The 17,512-nt window shown below is 47.1% G+C and overlaps 1 protein-coding gene across 5 annotated transcripts in view; it reads right to left on the bottom strand.

The window, feature by feature from the left end:
- Window positions 1-1,253: 1,253 nt before the first annotated feature.
- The window catches only part of RANBP10 (RAN binding protein 10), a 44,660-nt gene continuing 28,401 nt past the window's right edge, over window positions 1,254-17,512 (bottom strand). For 4 of the 5 annotated variants that reach the window (XM_077310720.1, XM_077310723.1, XM_077310722.1 and 1 more), the window contains 9 exons: window positions 16,292-16,476; window positions 14,912-15,024; window positions 13,670-13,778; window positions 11,905-12,053; window positions 10,831-11,026; window positions 10,360-10,484; window positions 9,674-9,819; window positions 8,621-8,732; window positions 1,254-7,149 (listed from right to left, as the gene is read on the bottom strand). In XM_077310720.1, coding sequence (XP_077166835.1) covers window positions 7,019-7,149; window positions 8,621-8,732; window positions 9,674-9,819; window positions 10,360-10,484; window positions 10,831-11,026; window positions 11,905-12,053; window positions 13,670-13,778; window positions 14,912-15,024; window positions 16,292-16,476 — 1,266 coding nt within the window. In that variant the 3' untranslated portion in view covers window positions 1,254-7,018. The remainder of the gene's footprint in view (window positions 7,150-8,620; window positions 8,733-9,673; window positions 9,820-10,359; window positions 10,485-10,830; window positions 11,027-11,904; window positions 12,054-13,669; window positions 13,779-14,911; window positions 15,025-16,291; window positions 16,477-17,512) is intronic. The other variant, XM_077310721.1, reaches the window with a different exon arrangement.

The raw sequence follows: 17,512 nt of genomic DNA, 5'->3' as shown, positions 1-17,512 counted from the left end.
GTCCTCCATCCCACCCAGCTGCTGCCTAGATATTATGGCGACTTTTAAGGGAAAGTCTAGTTGCTGCTGTGAGGTTTTGTTTTGCAAGTCACTTTTGGGGATTCTTAGGAACCATACTGGTGAGATGCCAGTTTCAAAAACAGATTTCAAGGGTTCACATTTGAATATTTTTCACGGCGTTCTTTCACTAGTCAACAAACACTGCTGTGTAGCCTAGCAAAAGGATTATTCGGAACATTTAGATACAGGGGTAGTCAAACTGCAGCCCTCCAGATGTCCATAGACTACAATTCCCATGAGCCCCTGCCAGCATTTGCCCATGGGAATTGTAGTCCATGGACATCTGGAGGGCCGCAGTTTGACTACCCGTGATTTAGAATTTGTGTTGCACTTTGTGCTCCCGCTTGCTATCACAGTAATTATTACAATAGTCTTGTAAAGGAGGCAATTGTAATGCCCAAGTTTGACTTTAATGCCATCTGCTGACCGTGCGGCAGAAGTGATGTTTGAATCCGTTCAGCTCGCTGCCTGCCAATCTGCTCCACCAACTTGACAAATATAAAAAGCCTGTTCCTCTCCATGATGTACTGAAATATACTGGTGTTCGTAAGTGCAATCCTAAACCATGTGAGATCCTTCTAATTCCATTGAAATCAATGGGCTTAGGATATAATTCTGTTTAGGGCTACACCTTTTTGAGCCTGCGGGTATCTTTGGAATTCTGACGCCATAAAATGGCTGCTGAAAGAAGCAAAACTAACCACAAAATGGCTGCTGCAGCTTATCGTCAGTCAGATAATGAAATATACTGGTGTTTGTAAGTGCAATCCTAAACAATGTGAGAAATAAATGAAGATCAGCAGCACCAGTTAAAAGCCTTGCTAGAGAAATGTCCAACCCAGCCCCATCCACTTTTTATAAACCTTTGGTAGATACCAGGAAAGATGTCCGAGGGCACCACGTGGGGGACCCACGGACTACTCTATCATTTTTAGGGACAGAATGCTTCAAACATGGCAAAAGTGAAGGCAGTACGTCACCGAGAGCTAGTTCAAGGAAGCAAAAATGAGGTGTTCATCAGAAATCTCCCAGCTAGCTCCACCCTTAATACACATATAAACAGGTAAAGACATGGGCACATGCAGGGTTCTGACATTCACACAGGCATATGGCCCATAAAGGGCGCATAGTGTACAAGCAGCAACAGAATAGGAAGACAGGTAGAATCACACAGGAGGACACCGGCAACTGCACATGGATGTATATTTTAATAAAAATAATTCTGTCAAAATACAACAGAATGTGGGTTTCTTTACCATATTTTCCAGTACATTTTCCCCCCCCAATAATTTTTTTTCTCTTCAGTTAAAATTTCTTCCCTTTGGAAGGTAATCATGCTAGCGTCGGATAACTGAACTTCACACATACTAAGCGTAGACTGAACCAATGTGCACAGATTGGCAGGACGTCCACTGAGCTGAGGTCCTCAACAGAGAGAAAGAACACCCAAAGGGACGACGGAAGCCTCGAGAGGCCCCGGTTCCACTCGGCCCGTTTTGTTTCGGTGGCCGTGTGGGGTTCTGGTTTGTACAGTTGATGAGACTACAAAAGTAAACAAAAAAAAAACCCCATGTGACCTGACGTCCCATGCTAAGGCTGGTACCTGAGTTTTGAGCAATCAGGAGGGGAGGGAGAAGAGAATTAAATTAAAACGCAGACTTCATCGGGTGACTTTTTTCATTTTCTGACTGGCTTGTTGCGGAGAAGTCTGAGAGGCAACCCTGTCGTGCCCCACCAGCCCCCCAACATGTCCGGCGGTGGGTGCGAGAGGCGCACTGTCAGATCTACACACCTGCACACACACACACACACCCCGAAAAATTAAGCCCAAACTAAAAATGACTCAGCCCAAATATTTAAACCTTAAATAACCCATTGTATAGTAAACCTCTCGATATTTTCTTCATAAAAGAATTCAGAGGCAACTTGCCTCCCCCCTGGCAGTGCAAACCCACCATCCACGTGCCAAGTGGCAACTGGTTTTGCATGAATTAAGGGAATTGGGAAGTGGAGGAGAACAGCCAGACCCTCATTCCCTCCCTGCCATGCCTGTTGCTCCCGCCCCACATTCATTCACTCTGGATTGGACACTGAGGGTCAGGTGGCATCCTTCAGATAGCCCAATTTCTTCCAAGGGACCACCAGTGGGTGACCCCTGTGCTCTATGGAACTAAGTCCTTCTGGTGTTGAGAAATATAAATGGAAGACGAGTGAAAGCACACTGTGCCCGGTAAAGAGATGGATGCCAGTTCCTGAAGCTGAACAAAGGATTAGCAGAAATGAATTATTAAATGCAGGAAGTATGACCATCAAGGGACTGCGTCAGCCGCATCTCTGGCTCTGTGTCAGAACAAAGACCTCCAAAGCAAGATGGTACAGAAGTTGTCTGTGTTCCACTATATCTTGCTCTGGGAGACACACACCAGCCAGCCAGATGCTCCACAAATATAAGAAAAAAGAAAAAGCACTTACTTTTTTTCTGAAAAATGGGAGAAAAGTGAGCCTAGAGTAGTCAAGATCGAGGGAAAGATGCTGGCGGGACTAACTGAAGTGTATTTCCCAACCAGGCAGTGAAGAGGGACAGGACTTGGCCTTCTCCACTGAAAAGCAAATGCTCCTTTGGGGACTCTTCTTTGTAAGAGGGGCTTGAGACGGAGAAGAGCTAGTTATAAACTGATGGGGAAGGGCTCCTCAGCTTAGAGTTTCCAACAGGGAAACAGCAAAAGACAACATAGGCTGTTCCAGTTCAGACAGCACAAAGGGAGAAGGTTTCAAACCCAGCCATTCTCTCCTCCTCCTCCTCAAACACACATTATTTCCTGATGTTCCATGTCATGGCTTAAGAGATTATTAAACAGAGGAACAGCTGGGGGAAAGGTATGGTCCTTTTGCTTCCAAAGAAAAGGAATTTTTGCATCTCTGGACAAGTTCGCAGTTGTCAGCACGGAGTCAAAGGAAACGTGAAGAATTCCCACCGCACACAAATATACAATGCTGTAAGTTTTTCCCTTTGTAGAAATATATACTTGCAGCCCATTCGAGAGCAATGAATCTGATACAAACACAGCTGCACCTGGTGTACCAGCCATTTACTCAAAGTGTCCACATGTAGGCTGCGAACACAGCGTGGCACCACAAGAGTCATTTCTACCCAGGAAAAGCATCACTCCTGGTTGTGTGGGAGAAGCCCAAGAGCATAGTCTGTGTGCCGCTGAACACACAAGGAGGGTGCGGCTGAACACACAAGGAGGGTGCGGTCCAGTGGGCACAATCCTGCTCTGCGCATGCAAGTCTGTTCACTCACATCCCATGCGCCAGACTAGACGCTTTCTAACCGTCTGGAACGCTGGCTGTGTTGCCGCGCAGGAAATTCCAGAATTCGACAGATCAGCTGGATGGCACCCGCCCTTTTCTGCAAGGAGGGCAAGGTATCTCCAGCACCTTGAGATCAAGCTCCCAAGCATGATTCAAAGCAAGTAGATTGTCTTAGGTCAAGTACATGGAGCACATATTGTTCTATAGAAGAAAAATTTAACAGGCAACTCCAAATCAGGCTGTGAAAAAGGTGGGTAACTGGATGGCTGCTTGAGAAACACACTCCACGTACATGGAAAGCCACAAGAAGGGTTAATAGGAGACACACCCCATCCGACCCCCACAGCAATGAATGATAAAGTCATAGCTCATTAAATTGGAGGAGCAAACTACAGAAACCAGCAATACGAGCAAGCCCCTCTAGTTTCAACAAATAGAGAGGTAACATGGACATTTGGGATGGGGGGGTGATGAGATGGAGGGAGGAAATTGCTAAAATGTGCAGGTTTTGGGCGTTGCAGTGCCAGTCCATGGGCAGAAAGCTATGCATCTGGTGTGAAGACACAGATGTTTAGGACAGGCCTCCGTCCAAAATGGAGACGCCCTGCTGAAGATGCTGCCAGACTCAGCACAATCAAGCTGTGCTTATCGAGCCAGATTGCCTGGATTTTGTTGCTTGATTTCAGGATGGGCGAGCCGTTTAGAGAGCCCCTTGGGGGCTCAGGCGGCTAGAGAAGTGCTAAGGAGGATAAACACCTATTTTTTAAAAGCAACAAACCATGCACTGGGACCAGGCCTCGGGGAAAAGAAAGTGGGACATTACTGAAGTAACCATGTAATGATGCTTCGCTTGGATCGCGCCAGCACAAGAAGGCAGTTCTAGCCAGTCGTAGAACACTACGAATCGATGAGCAAATAAGAGAATGAAACAGAACTAGGACATGGTTGTTCTCCCTCTGACGTGCAATAAACATGACAGAACGGTTTCACGGTCCAGCTCCGCAAAGGACAAAGCCCAGTGTGTTTTCTGCTCCTTCCCTGCACGGGGGCTGCAATCTTTCACAGTGATGGGCTTTCCTAAGACCTCCATGTATCCCAGGCACAATGCACGGGGAGATTGTTCTGCACTACCTCACTCAAGTGAATGGAGATCGTGCAAGAGTAGCCTGAACAGCTGTCCTGTCCTTCCAGGGGCACTTGCAGAAGAGCTCCATATTGCATCTCTCCCGCTTTGGGTGATACCATCAGGCCAGCAGGTCCCCAAACTAGCTGCCGTTTTCCTTCTGTTCTTGGCCATTGGTCACAGCCTCAATGGATGCACCCATGGCTTGCCAGAACAACCCAGCTTCTGTTTTGTAGGATTCCACAGTGCTGAAAGTTCCCCTTTCACTAAGTGCCTTTCTTAGAACACCTTTGAGGATCTGACATTTTGTCTCCAATTTCCCATAATTAAAAAAAAGATCCAGATGAGGTACTGAAACATACCAGTGAACCAAAGATTTAGTGTTTTGTTATCCATCTTATTCCCAAACAAGAACAGTTTGCGGCATGGCAAGCAACTCCTGGTGCATGCCTGCGTGAGATGCATATGTACACTTTTCACCTGCCCTAAGCTGGGGGACAGGTATTTTACCCACAATGCCTGGCAGTGCTTTGCGAGGAGAAGGCCTGCAGTACAAGCAGGAACTCATGTCCTAACAAAACAAAAGAAAAAAGCCCAACAGCTGCTACTCCTTAGAGTAAAAACTGTACGCCATTTTTATCTTTTATAAAGAAAACGAAACACTGGCTTATGCCTCCGGCTTCCCGTTTCAGTTGACAGCAAGGTAGGGTAAGAAGAAAATATATGGTCCGCACCGGTCACAGGAGATTCAAAAAAATAATAAGGCCAGGGGCGATGACGCAGGATCATCAGGTAAAAATACATTTAATGACTTAGTTAAAAGTAGGTACTGATTACGGGCTCCTTTTGAAGCACTGCTGCAGGACAGACGAAGCCTGTTGGTGAAACACAGAGGGAATTTTGGGGGGATTTTAACTGAACAATAAAAATAAAATTTTACCTGATTTTGCACCTTCCGCTAGTTAGGATAAAAAATAAATAAATAAGATTTCCCTAACATCCTGCAGACTCAGGGACTAAGTTCAGCATCGAACTAAGGATCTGCAAGCAACAAGGGATGGCGTGCAAGCCCGTTTCCGGGGTTTGCACCTGAGCCTTGGATCTAAACTGGCAGGTCTCCAAGGGTGACCCAACTGCACAGTGGATGTCAAGGTCTGGATGCATAGGGGAAGAATCAGCTGAAGCTGAACTCTTGATAACCCAAAGCAAGGGGGGCCAAACTGTGGCTCTCCAGATGTCCACGGACTACAATTACCATGAACCCTGGACAGCATGCTGGCAGGGGCTCATGGGGATTGTAGTCCATGGACATCTGGAGGGCCACAGTTTGGCCACCCCTGCACTAGAGGAAGCCTCTTGGGAGAAGACCTTTGTCTGGCCCACAGAACTAAGAAGAGACTCAGAGCAACACCCTGGAGTGGTAGGATGAGGTCAAAAAGTGTCCTGCCTCTTCCACATTTTACAGGTCAAGTTCTATTTGATAGGCAACGGTTGTGACCTAAATGGCTGAGTTCACAGAAGCACTAACCCAGGGGTAGTCAAACTGCGGCCCTCCAGATGTCCATGGACTACAATTCCCAGGAGCCCCTGCCAGCTAAAGCTGTGTTGCTGCACAGCTTTCGCTGGAAGGGGCCTCCTGGGAATTGTAGTCCATGGACATCTGGAGGGCTACAGTTTGACTACCCCGACACTAACCCAACAGCTTTTGGCCCTGGGAATCCCTTCCCCGTATTCTCCCATTCTGGCAAGAGGTTCTTCTTGCTGCCTAACCAATCTGGAATCAGACGCAGTCGCAGCAGTTTTTCTCAAAATGGCGGAGGGACACTGCACTTACGAATTAAACCTTCACGTTTCTTGGCTTTCCCTAGGCATGACCATGGGTCAAAACAGTGACGTCTTGGGTGTGCCATCCCGGCGAGAAAGAAACAAAGTTAGCCCATCAGCCAAAGCAGTAAGAGGGTGTTCTGAAGTGGGCCGGCTTTCAATTGAATAAAAACACATACACACAGCGTCTCTTGCCCTTTCGGGGATGAGCGCTAGGGAGCAATACTGCGCAGGTGATGCGGACGTGGGCAGACAAGCTTCCCCTTGTGAAAATAAAAACAGGTTGTCTCCAACTCAGATATATATATTTCACCTCTAAATTAATTAGAAACCAGCTCAGCACAAACGCTCCAGATATAAATACTGGTGGCTCAGTCAGGAAACAAAAAAAAAAACAAACAAACAAACCAAAGAGATAAAATCCTAGCGGTTGGGAGGGGCTACACGTCAGAATGACCAGTGAAAAATACTGTAACGCTGCAACGGCTTGCAGGGCAGAGCGGGGCTGCGGTGATGAGGGCCCTGCCGACGGTTTCCAGGGGCCAGGAACAAAGGTGTGGCAAGGAATTCCCTTGGTCAGCAATGTGTCCTTCCACTGGGCAGCGTGTAGGGAGGGAGAAGATGCGAGGCGGGGAGAGAGGCGGCAGCGGCTGCCCTGGGAGAGGGGGGGGGGTGTCACTCTGTCTCACTCAGTGGCTAGTGCAAATAGTCATCCACTCTGGCAAAGGAGCAGGAGCCCAAGCCCACGCGAGCCATGAGCCGCAGGCACTCCGAGGCCTGGCCCAGGGCGAGCAGCAGCGGGGGCTGCTTTGGCAGGTTCTGAGACTCTGCAGAGAGACAGCGAGAGAGAGAAAGAGAGAGAGGGAGAGAATGGGAACAGCATGAGTGGCATGAAGAACCCGTCTGGAACATAAGCTTACCTGCGTACTGACAAGGAAAGCTCTGAACAAGGCATTTTTATCGTCCAACTTTATTTTATTTAAGACATTTACGAGCCACCTTTTCGCCCTCACGAAGCTCGAGGCAGCTTACAATATCGATAAAATACATTAAAGAAGACGCACCAAAAGCAGTATTTAAAATCACAAGACAAGACTGCTATAAGCAAGCTCAGCCGAAACTCAGCTGCCTCCTAATGACTGAAAGCAAGGGGGGGGGGCTGTGTGCATCTCCCTGCAGAGGTTATTCCAAAATTGCGGGGCTACCACTGAAAAGGCTGTCTTGTCTACCCAATAAACCAGCTACTTTGATTGAAGGGACAACGAGGAAGGCCTTTCCTTGTGATCTTGATTCTCAGGCAGGAATATTTTGCTGCAGAGGTCCAACATATAGGCTAAGCGAGCCTTGCCCAGATAGAACAGGTCCTAAGAAGTTGCCGGAATAGGGCTAGAACGCACTGCAGGTTTGTTCCAAGCCTAGGGGAGTTGCACACTGTCGAGTGAACTACTGGGGGGCAAATCTTTTGAAAGAGGCTTTTGAAGCCTAACAACTGACACAGGAGAAACTACCATGGGCACTAAAAATAAGACCCTTTTTATAACCTGCTAATTTAAATAGGAAGGTGCCTGCCATTCTTTCAGGGCAAACTAGATGGCCAAAAGGTACATCATTGTCCTTTGCATTTGTTTTTATATTTTATTTATTTATCATACTTATATACCGCCCTCCCCGGAGGCTCAGGAATATATTTGGAAATATAGATTTGCATCTATTTTCTTATTAATCCAAGCTGTACCATACTGGGCTAGTACTACATTTACCATGCTGCAGAGAGAACTAGGAGACTGCCGTTTGTTGTTAAAGCGAGATTTAAACCAGGGACTTACTTTCCTCTATATGCATCATGTACAATGATAGCCATCACGCATTACGAGCTCTTGAATTCTAGTAATGCCACCATACACTGCGTTTTCAAATGGTCACTGTGACCAGGACAAGATGCAGTGGGGAAAAGACGGACAGAAGAACTTGCAGGGTGGTGCTGCATGGAGTACCAGAATTTCCAAAGCCTTTAAAAAAGCACCCCCCTTTATGGAGGCAGTGAGAGGGGGGGGCTTGCGTGACAAGGCCTCAGTGGTACGTGCAAGCCTAGCAATACACCACTCTGGCTTTCAGCATTCTCTTTTGCTCTGGTGACCCGAGAACGTATTCACGCTTGCCTTTCCACACATGCACAGCCTGGCAGAGAGGTGCCCGGCAATAATGCTGCCACGCGGTCTCCAGTGCCGTCTGCCCCCCACAGAAAACAGGCACAAACAGCAGGGAGCGTCTGCAATAGCTTGCCATGCATCGCCTTACCCAATATAGCGCTATTGAGAGCAGCACACACCGGCTCCCTCTGGATTGGATCCAGCTGCTGACCGACAGGACAATTCCACGGATCTGAGTAGGCTAGCAAACTGAACGCATCCTGGGTGAGAGGAGAAAAAGAGGCTCTTAACCGCATTGCAATATGTGGGCTAACAACCGGGGGAGGGGGAGCGCGTGTCCTTGAGCGGTCACAGAAGACTGTCCTATATGAGGAATTCAGCCTACCTGTGCCTTTCCAAAATGGAACCCGATACAAGGGGCACACTGCTAGGCACACTAACTTTTATGCCCCAAAGGAAGCACATGTAAAGAATTTGTAGATCAAGTGCAGCCTGAAAGCCTGCATTTCTCTTAAGGACCGTCTCTTCCCGTACATCCCCATGCACCAGCTACAGTTCCCAGGCTGCCCATCTGCTGGCTGTTCCCCCATTTAGGGCAGCCCACGTCAGACACAACCAGACCTCACGCACAGTTCACTGTGGCTCCCATTTTGTGGAATAGCTGCCCGAATATTTTTTTTTGGGGGGGGGGGGTCTCTAGAAATTTCTAGGAGATGCCACAAAGGCCATTTAATCTCCCAGGGCTTTTACTATCCGAACCTCATGCACCCAAACAGGACCCTGTTGACCAGGTATAGTCCCATCACTCAGTAGAGCACATGAGGAGCAAGGTTTCTCCCCACTGTTCCAGAAGGGATTTCTCTCCCCATGCGAGGAAAAAAAGCCAGGGATATTAGCTGTAGATTCTGCACATCACCCCCACACCCACTGCAGTCTACACCAGCTATACAGCCACACATGAGACAGAGATTCCAGCCATGGACTAGGTTTTGAGAGACCTGGGTTCAAATTCCTTCTCTGCCACAGAAGCTCGGTGGGTGAGAACTTATGTCAGCCATGCATTCTCAGTCTAAAATGCCCTTGTCGTTTTGCTGGGAGGATAAAATGGAGAAGGGGAGAATGTTGTAAGCTGCTTTGCCCTCCCCCTGGCCCGGCGAGGAGGAAAGCGGGGTATAAATGACAGGAACGAGCAATGTCGCACCTGCAACATTTTTTTGTGTGTTGTGTTCTTTCCGTATTCTCGGCACAGCTGCTCGCTCAGGGTCTGCAGTTCCCGCCCAAACTGGATCATCCGCTCCGTGGCAGCGTGGTTCCCCCCGCAGAGCTGCCTCTGGGGGCAGCCGTCTTCTAGAGCACCAGAGAAGAGAAGGGCTGATCCACAGAGCTGTAAGCAAGGCAGTGCCAAAGCAAACTCCCCACTGACCCACCGTCTCCTCGACCCACCCACCGAACATGAAGAAAAGCCATCAGCACAATTCGGGGGGCAAAGCAAGCAACTGTGGAAGATCCTTAAGTGGCCCCCATCACTGTGGGCATAATCTGAAGTTTGGCTTTCCAAAACCCAGGCTGAATCTCCAGAAACATCAATACTTTCTCCTTTGAACAGAAGCATGTGAATTTTCAAGGTGTTCTTGGTCAGGAAAGAAATCCAGAGGCAATGTGGAGTAACCGCATCCTTCAGTGTAAGCAATGCAAACCAAAGGAACTTCTATCTGCCTGCAGACAGGTCTGAAGATTTTCACAGCCCATGCCTTCTCTCTATGCACCAGGACTGGAAGAGCCCCCACTTGTTTCCCCAAGAGTGTATCACCCGCACCTGCCAATTTTATACTTTTGATCCCTCCCAGGAATGGAAGGAGAACACGCCCTCCTGTCCCAAGACCTTACCCATGCTGGAATCATCTGTCTGCAGAATCTCTTCGTGCTTGTAAGTGCCATTCATTATCCTCGTCGCAGAATTCTCCAAGACTCCATTTGGGTAATGCTCTGCCTCCATCTCCATCTCACTGTCGCTATGTGGAAAAGGAAGTGAACGGTGAGGAGGGACAAGCAAAGGGATCCTCCAAAGAGGGGCAGAAGCCCAGCGAGGAGAGGGAGACAGTGGACGGATCAAACGTGCCGGGTGGATTTTCAAAGTGCCAACCAAGAGCCAGTTAACGCAAAGAGGACATTCCAATCCTCCTGAGAAGTTGGCCTGAGCATGACTATCATCCTGTGCACAAGAAAAAAACCCACAGTCCAAAGCCTGCACACTAAAGAAGCAAACACCAAGGACTGGCATGAAAGACTGAGCCCACTGCTATGGCAGCTGGCTGCTTCTCTGCTCTCCCCTAGAAAGGGAACAGAGGGCGGCACTACCTGGTCTCTTGGTTGCTGGTGCTGCTGTGCTGTTGGGATTTAGTGGAATCTGTGGAATTGGACTCTGAGTAGTTGACTGATGAAGGGGAGGATGAGGAAGAGGACGACGAGGACGAACTCAGTGCTGGGTATTTACTGTGGCTCTGTTTGTTTTTCAGGGAGGTAACTCCATTGCTACAGCTCGGGCTGTCTGCTCCTGCAAACAGAAGAAGAGTAAAGACTGAGGGGGGTTGTCCTGGCTGTGCTTCAGTCTCTTTGGGGGGGAAGGAATTCAGTAGCAAGCGGCTCCATTTTTCAGATCACAACGTGATTTCAAAAGGATGTAGGCCAGCCTGTTGCTTTGGGAATGCCCGTGCTTGGCAGGATGAGGCTGCCACCCAATTTTGCAGAGTTCATGACATGCACCAATGGCTTAGCAACTCAAGCTACCAAAGTTGGTAAGAGGTACTCCAAGACAAGTCCTCTACAATGGCATGCAATGCAGAAAGGCAAGAAGAAGAGCCAGAATTATTAAGCGCAAAGATTTCAGCACCATAAACTACCTGCCCAAGCAGTCAGGTCAATCCTGGGATCTATTGGAAACCTTCTTAGGGAAAGTCCACTTTGCCGCTCACTGTGACAACTGAGTTTCTTAAAAGCCTATCGAAGCTCATTTGCAGCCGCCCCTCTCCAACTGGTTTTTAGTTGCCCACTCTGTTTTAGATTATTGGCATTATAATTTATGTTTTAGTTTAGTTTGCAGTTCATTGGTTTTCACATTGTTTAAAAAACACTATGCGGATAGAAATATCTTATATATAACTATTTTTAGAAAAACAAAATAAAGCCAACTCCCATGGCAACTTAAAAAAAAATAACCTAATTTGGAAGCTGCATATGATTTGTGTCAGGGTTTGGTTTCATGCAAGAGAAAAGAGAGGAAAAGAACTCGTCTCCAACTAACCCTGCTCTACATAACACAACACCTTCTCTGCCCAAGGAGTGATTCAAAATCTGAGCAACGTATTTCAATACGGACTTCCACAATAAGAACAGATACTGCGTGATGAACTGACCTATCTAGGAAACTCTTACCGGTGCTGTGAATGTGCAAATTGTTAGAGCCGTGCCTGGGGCTGAGGTTGGGGGAATCTGGGTAGCTGTCCTGGGATTTGGGGCTGCGGGCACTGAAACAACGAACTTCACTGTCTGTTCCATTCACCATCTCCACAAACTGCCGGCACCTGCAACACGGGAAATAAGCATTTTCAGAAACTAAAACAGGAGAACAATAAAGGTAAAGGTAAAGGTATCCCCTGTGCAAGCACCGAGTCATGTCTGACCCTTGGGGTGACGCCCTCCAGCGTTTTCATGGCAGACTCAATACGGGGTGGTTTGCCAGTGCCTTCCCCAGTCATTACCGTTTACCCCCCAGCAAGCTGGGTACTCATTTTACCGACCTCGGAAGGATGGGAGGCTGAGTCAACCTTGAGCCGGCTGCTGGGATTGAACTCCCAGCCTCATGGGCAAAGCTTACAGACAGCTGCCTTACCACTATGCGCCACAAGAGGCTCTAAAGAGAACAATAGACAGTGAAATAATCTGTGCAGGGCCCGCTAGGCATCTGGAAATCTACAGCTGTTGATTGGAAAAAGCAAGGAGCCTGAGAAACACACAGAGGTAGCAATGGTGAGCATGTCAATCCCTTGCAGCTACAAATGGCACTGTAGAGCCAACACAAAACCCATGAAGATGACAAACCATGGGGCACAAACTGAATATTCCATTGAAATGCCCAGTGCATGGAAGTGAGGTTGAAGAAACATCGACAGATCACATCTTGGCCAAGATGAGCCTGAATCAGTCACAGAGCAAAGTTCCCTTGCTGATATGAAGGAGACAAGGTCAGAAATGTTACGGGGAAGGTGAGGAATTCAACATTAGTAGTTCTACAGTACAGACAGGGAGAAAGTGGGCCAGATGTCAGATTGCAGCAAATATGACCTTCTAAAAGGTAGAGGCTTTGACACATAACCCTCCCCCAACAGGCTGGATGTCACGATGACTGTGCCTTGGGCTCTCAAACTCACCTGGTACACTCCAATTCCCTCCCAGACTCCTTGACTTATGTAACCACAGTTTGCTTCCAAATGTGAATTAGAAACCTATTCAAAACTACTATCTACTCAAATTAAGAAGGAAATCACGGTTTGGCAATTCGTGAGGATGGGTCCTGTGTGCTATAAATTCCATTTTTCACAGCAAAGGATTAATATTGTGCTGCAAGTCTCAGAAAGAAACCCATTAAGAATCAGCTTAAAATTAAGCTCCCTTTCACAATCCCCACGTTTGAGAGAATGCCACAAATCCAGGTCCCCTCTTTTATCCCATCAATCCAGAAATGCAGGCCGGCAGCCTCCAAACCTGAAGATAAAGCGATGTACTTGGAAACAGCAAAGGGCCAGATCAGGATTTAATGCAACTGACTAAATGAAGACCACCTGTGCCACATATTTGACAAAACACAGAAAGAAGAGGAAGCATTTAGGACTGCTGAAGAAAGCTATACACTTCCTCAATAAACGTTTGCTTTGATTACCTGAGACCCTTTGAGCGAGAGATGCCAGGGATTGAACCTGGGACTTTCTGCATGCCAAGCGTGTGCTCTGCCACTGAGCCACAAGCCTCCCTCCATCTGTCATTTTGGAAAGTCCTAGCAAGGTTCCAATCTGCCACCCTATTACATGCACACAGCAGCCACTGGCACTGCAAGTTAAAGTTGCCAGACTGCAATGCTGACTATCTGCCTTGTGTGTGTGTGTGTCCCCTCGGCTCTGCTGGACCAGATAAGTATACTTACTTTAACATGAACAGAAGGTTAGGGTTGTGCTCTAGGAGTCCTGGGTATAACTGCTGTGTGGCTTCAATGGCCTCTCCTACTCTTCCTGCCAAGACCAGCTTCTGTATTCCTGGATATGAGAACAGAATCATTGGGAGGCAGGCAGTCAGGGGTCCAGGAATAAATAACCCTGCTCTTATGCACGCAAATTAAAACCCCTAGCTTGTTTTAAAAAAACGAAAAAAGAAAGGTGCCTTATTTAGGCAACATTTTTCCCAGCTGAGAGAATTTCAGAGGAACAAAGTGCAATGGAGGCCAAGAAGAATAGCAAGCCACACTAAGCCAAAGCAGCTGCTCGGAGAAGCAACCTTTTTATTTATTGCAAATGTTAGCATGCTGCCAAATTAGAGCCCAATTAGAGCCCTCGAGGCAATAAAGAATCAAATTCTACAAACTGCAAACACCTATATAAACCAGAAGAGGATATGTAAGGAGAAACAGAAAAGATTTCATCTGTTGGCAAAAGCCTGTGATTGAAGGGGATAGACAAATCTTCCCTAGAGAGGGACAATCAAGACAACCCTTTTCTTGGGTTGCCACCAGTCTAGCCCCAGATGACAGGGACACCTAGAGCTGCCAACCTCCAGATGGAGACTGGAGATATCCTGGAATTATAGCTGATTGTCCAGATGACAAATATCAGTTCCCCTGGGAAAAAATGGCTGCTTTGGAAGAGAGAACCTATAGTACTATACCCTAATAATGAGATCCCTTCCCCAAATCTCCAGGAATTTGCCAACCAAGAGTTGGTATCCCTAACCAAGCAGCCAAAATGTCATGGCGCTGGTTGAATCCTATTGCTAGAAATTTCAAACCAAAAGATCTAATGTAGGGCTCTGGGTATACACTAAAAGAAGCTCATATTTCTTTGCAAAGGAAACCCAAGGAGAATCATTCTGAGTTTAAAAACAGAACAGGCCAATAAAAATATTTGTGGCTTTCTTGAAGATATATTTTTCTGCTTCTAAGATCCCTGGACACAAATTGAGAGAGAGAGAAGGATGGGGGGGGGGGGGAAAGGGATGGGATGGGAGGTCAGCAGGACAAGCAGAAACAGCCAGAACTCTCCTCTGACCACTGGAAGCATCCTTCTGGTGCATGAGCACTGGACCAGCAGACTAAAGTCCACCAGCAGGCCGCAAGGAACTTCCGTGCAAGACTGAAAAATGTGGGACATAAAGGTGGTAATAAGAATAATCTTACTTTGTCTGTTCTTTATGGAGATCTGTTCTTCCTGGATTGTGCTCTCTGTGACCCTCGCAAAGGCAGTCGCTGTGGCACAGTACCCGTGATGTACCAGGTAAGAAGAAACCATACTGTCAAACAGGAAAGAAAGAGCAAACATGTACAATGAGCATCGCTGACCAGTAGGGATCCTTGGCAAGGCTAGGAAATATCTCCAGCAAAATATCCCCAAAGAGGATAATGGTACAGGGAGGAGTGCGTCTTTGTTCTTGGCTCTGCTTCCTGCAATGCATATACAGCCCCACGCTTTTGTGGTGAACAGAGGCATTCTGGGAAAGAAGCAACAGGCCTTGGTGACTTGTAAACATTCACCCAAAACCATACAGCTGTTATGCAGTTTAACATTATTGCTTCCTCATTTTAGCTCTTCCTAGTAAGACTAAGACAAGAGTTGAACGAAGGCTATGAGGATGGCATGGCTAAATTGAAGCAGCTCGAATGAACATTGCAAATAACAAAAAAACTCTGCATCTGTCTGAAGAAAAAACATGCCAAAGGATATTGCATTAACATAATAAGGCAATAGCTTATTGCTAGCACAGGGCTGATTTTGTTAGCACCTATAAAATACACAGTCTCACCTACTCAGACCTGGAGCTGTTCTCTGTCTAATCCTTCTTGAAAGCAAGTCATAGTGGATTAAGATCTAGCCATCCTTCTCACTCAAGTCTTGCTAAGTTCTTGCCTTCATCCCACATAGCTTTTGACCATGTGTCCCACGATCCAGCATCTCATTTTTGAGCAGTCAAAGGTGACCCCCCCCCCACCCTTTGTCTCTTTTCACCAGTAGAAAAGTTGGCTGCATGCAACCCATTATTAGAGTAATCATCCCAAGACAGTTCCAGGGTTTGCATATTAAAGCAAGATGCTTGTTAATGCAATCAGGCCCTGTCTGGATTTTCAATTGGGGGGGGGGGGGACACCAAGAACCATCAGATTTTCATCTGCTTTCACCACTGCTCATGGGAGCTCTTCATTGTCTCTTATGCCCCCACAGGAGGCAGCCAGACAGAACTCATGAGCCTCCTCCGAACCATCCGCCCCCCTTTACATTCGGCTCCATTGCTTGCTAGTCACTTGTCTCCAGAGGGGGACTAAAAGCAATAAAGCAGACAGGTTTTTTAAAGCAGGACATCATTTCAAGACTCCATAAGCCTCATCTTCCCTGACAGCTTTTAAAAATAGATATAGGGTGAACAGGCAGCACATTTCTTTGCTATCAGCATTAAGGGATCGCATTGCTCAGGCAGGAGACTTGACTGGCCTAACGAAGAAAAGGCGGTAAATATAGAAAGTGCTGGTTTAATGAGTCTTCTAAAGGCCTATTATCCTACTTACTTCTGCAACATGGCTTGCCATTCACCTAACCGGTCGCCTATGGGGAAACGTTTAATGGTGCCCTGAATCTTTGCTCGCCACTCCCGCATGTAATCTTCAATGTCAAACACAAAGGGCTGCTGTCCAAAGTTGGCATCCACTATCTCTCCAGGCGTCTGAAGCCCCACTGTAGGATACAGGTTGGCCTGCCAAAAGAAAGAAACCCAAGTCACAAACCCAGGGAGAAGACAAAAAACGCAACATTTTTTTCTGGCCCCCGCAAGGCAGAGGTGTTAATTCTCTTACAAAAAGTTTTAACAGAGCCTCCATGTCAGGCACACACAATGTATAGGTGACTGACTGGCTACAATTGATATTGATCTAAACTAGACTGTAATGCTTCCTTTACAATTCCCAGCATGCTAAACACACAGGTCAACATCAATCCTTGCAGGGGGAAAGAGGGTGCAAGTTTCCCCCGAGGACTTGCCGTCTTTCTAACAGATTTTGATAGTGGATGTACTTCCCAATGAGAGTCACAGAATATGTTTCCAATATCTGCAAAAGTTGAAATGGTCCCCCCATTTACTCTGCAGCCTCTGAGACAACCTTTATGTTATGCATCACATCTTTGTTAGAAAGGAATGCTACGTAGGGGAGGCTTCTGAGAGCACCACATTTTGAGTACGACTGCCTGGAAAGCAAGTTGGCAAGAACCCAAAGAAAACTGCTTTCAGCCCAACCCAGCTGGAAATCCATGGCCCCAGACAAGCTCTGAGGTGCCCTTCAAGAGCTGCGCCCCTTGCTAGAAGAGGAAGGATGTCAGAATCTGTAAGAAAACTCCAGCAAACCACCTTCAAGCTATTGCTCTGGCCATATTTGCCTTTCTGTTTTGAGAAATCACGCCAACCAATCACTGAGTCATTCAGGTCCCTGAGCTGGTAGTGCTCTTCACAGTTTTCGGTGGGCAGGTACAAGTCCAGCAGAATATAAGCTTTTAAGAGTCAAGGCTCCCTTGGTCAGATACTTGGACTCCGATTCACAGGTTCTGGTTTATTAGTTTATCCCAAATAGCCTTCCAATTCAACTTTTGTCCCTATCTATTGGTAGGCAATCTTCTAGACCAGCCTTTCTCAACTTTTTTATCACTGAGAAATCCCTGAAGCATTCCTTCAGGCTTCTAGAAACCCCAGAAGTGGCGCAATTGTGCAAACTATGGTTGGGAAGCATGACTGTGTATAT

This window comes from Paroedura picta, chromosome 14 (assembly GCF_049243985.1).
Source record: "Paroedura picta isolate Pp20150507F chromosome 14, Ppicta_v3.0, whole genome shotgun sequence".
In the NCBI taxonomy this organism is placed as follows: Eukaryota; Metazoa; Chordata; class Lepidosauria; order Squamata; family Gekkonidae; genus Paroedura; species Paroedura picta.
This window is presented reverse-complemented; position numbering and strand designations above follow the sequence as displayed.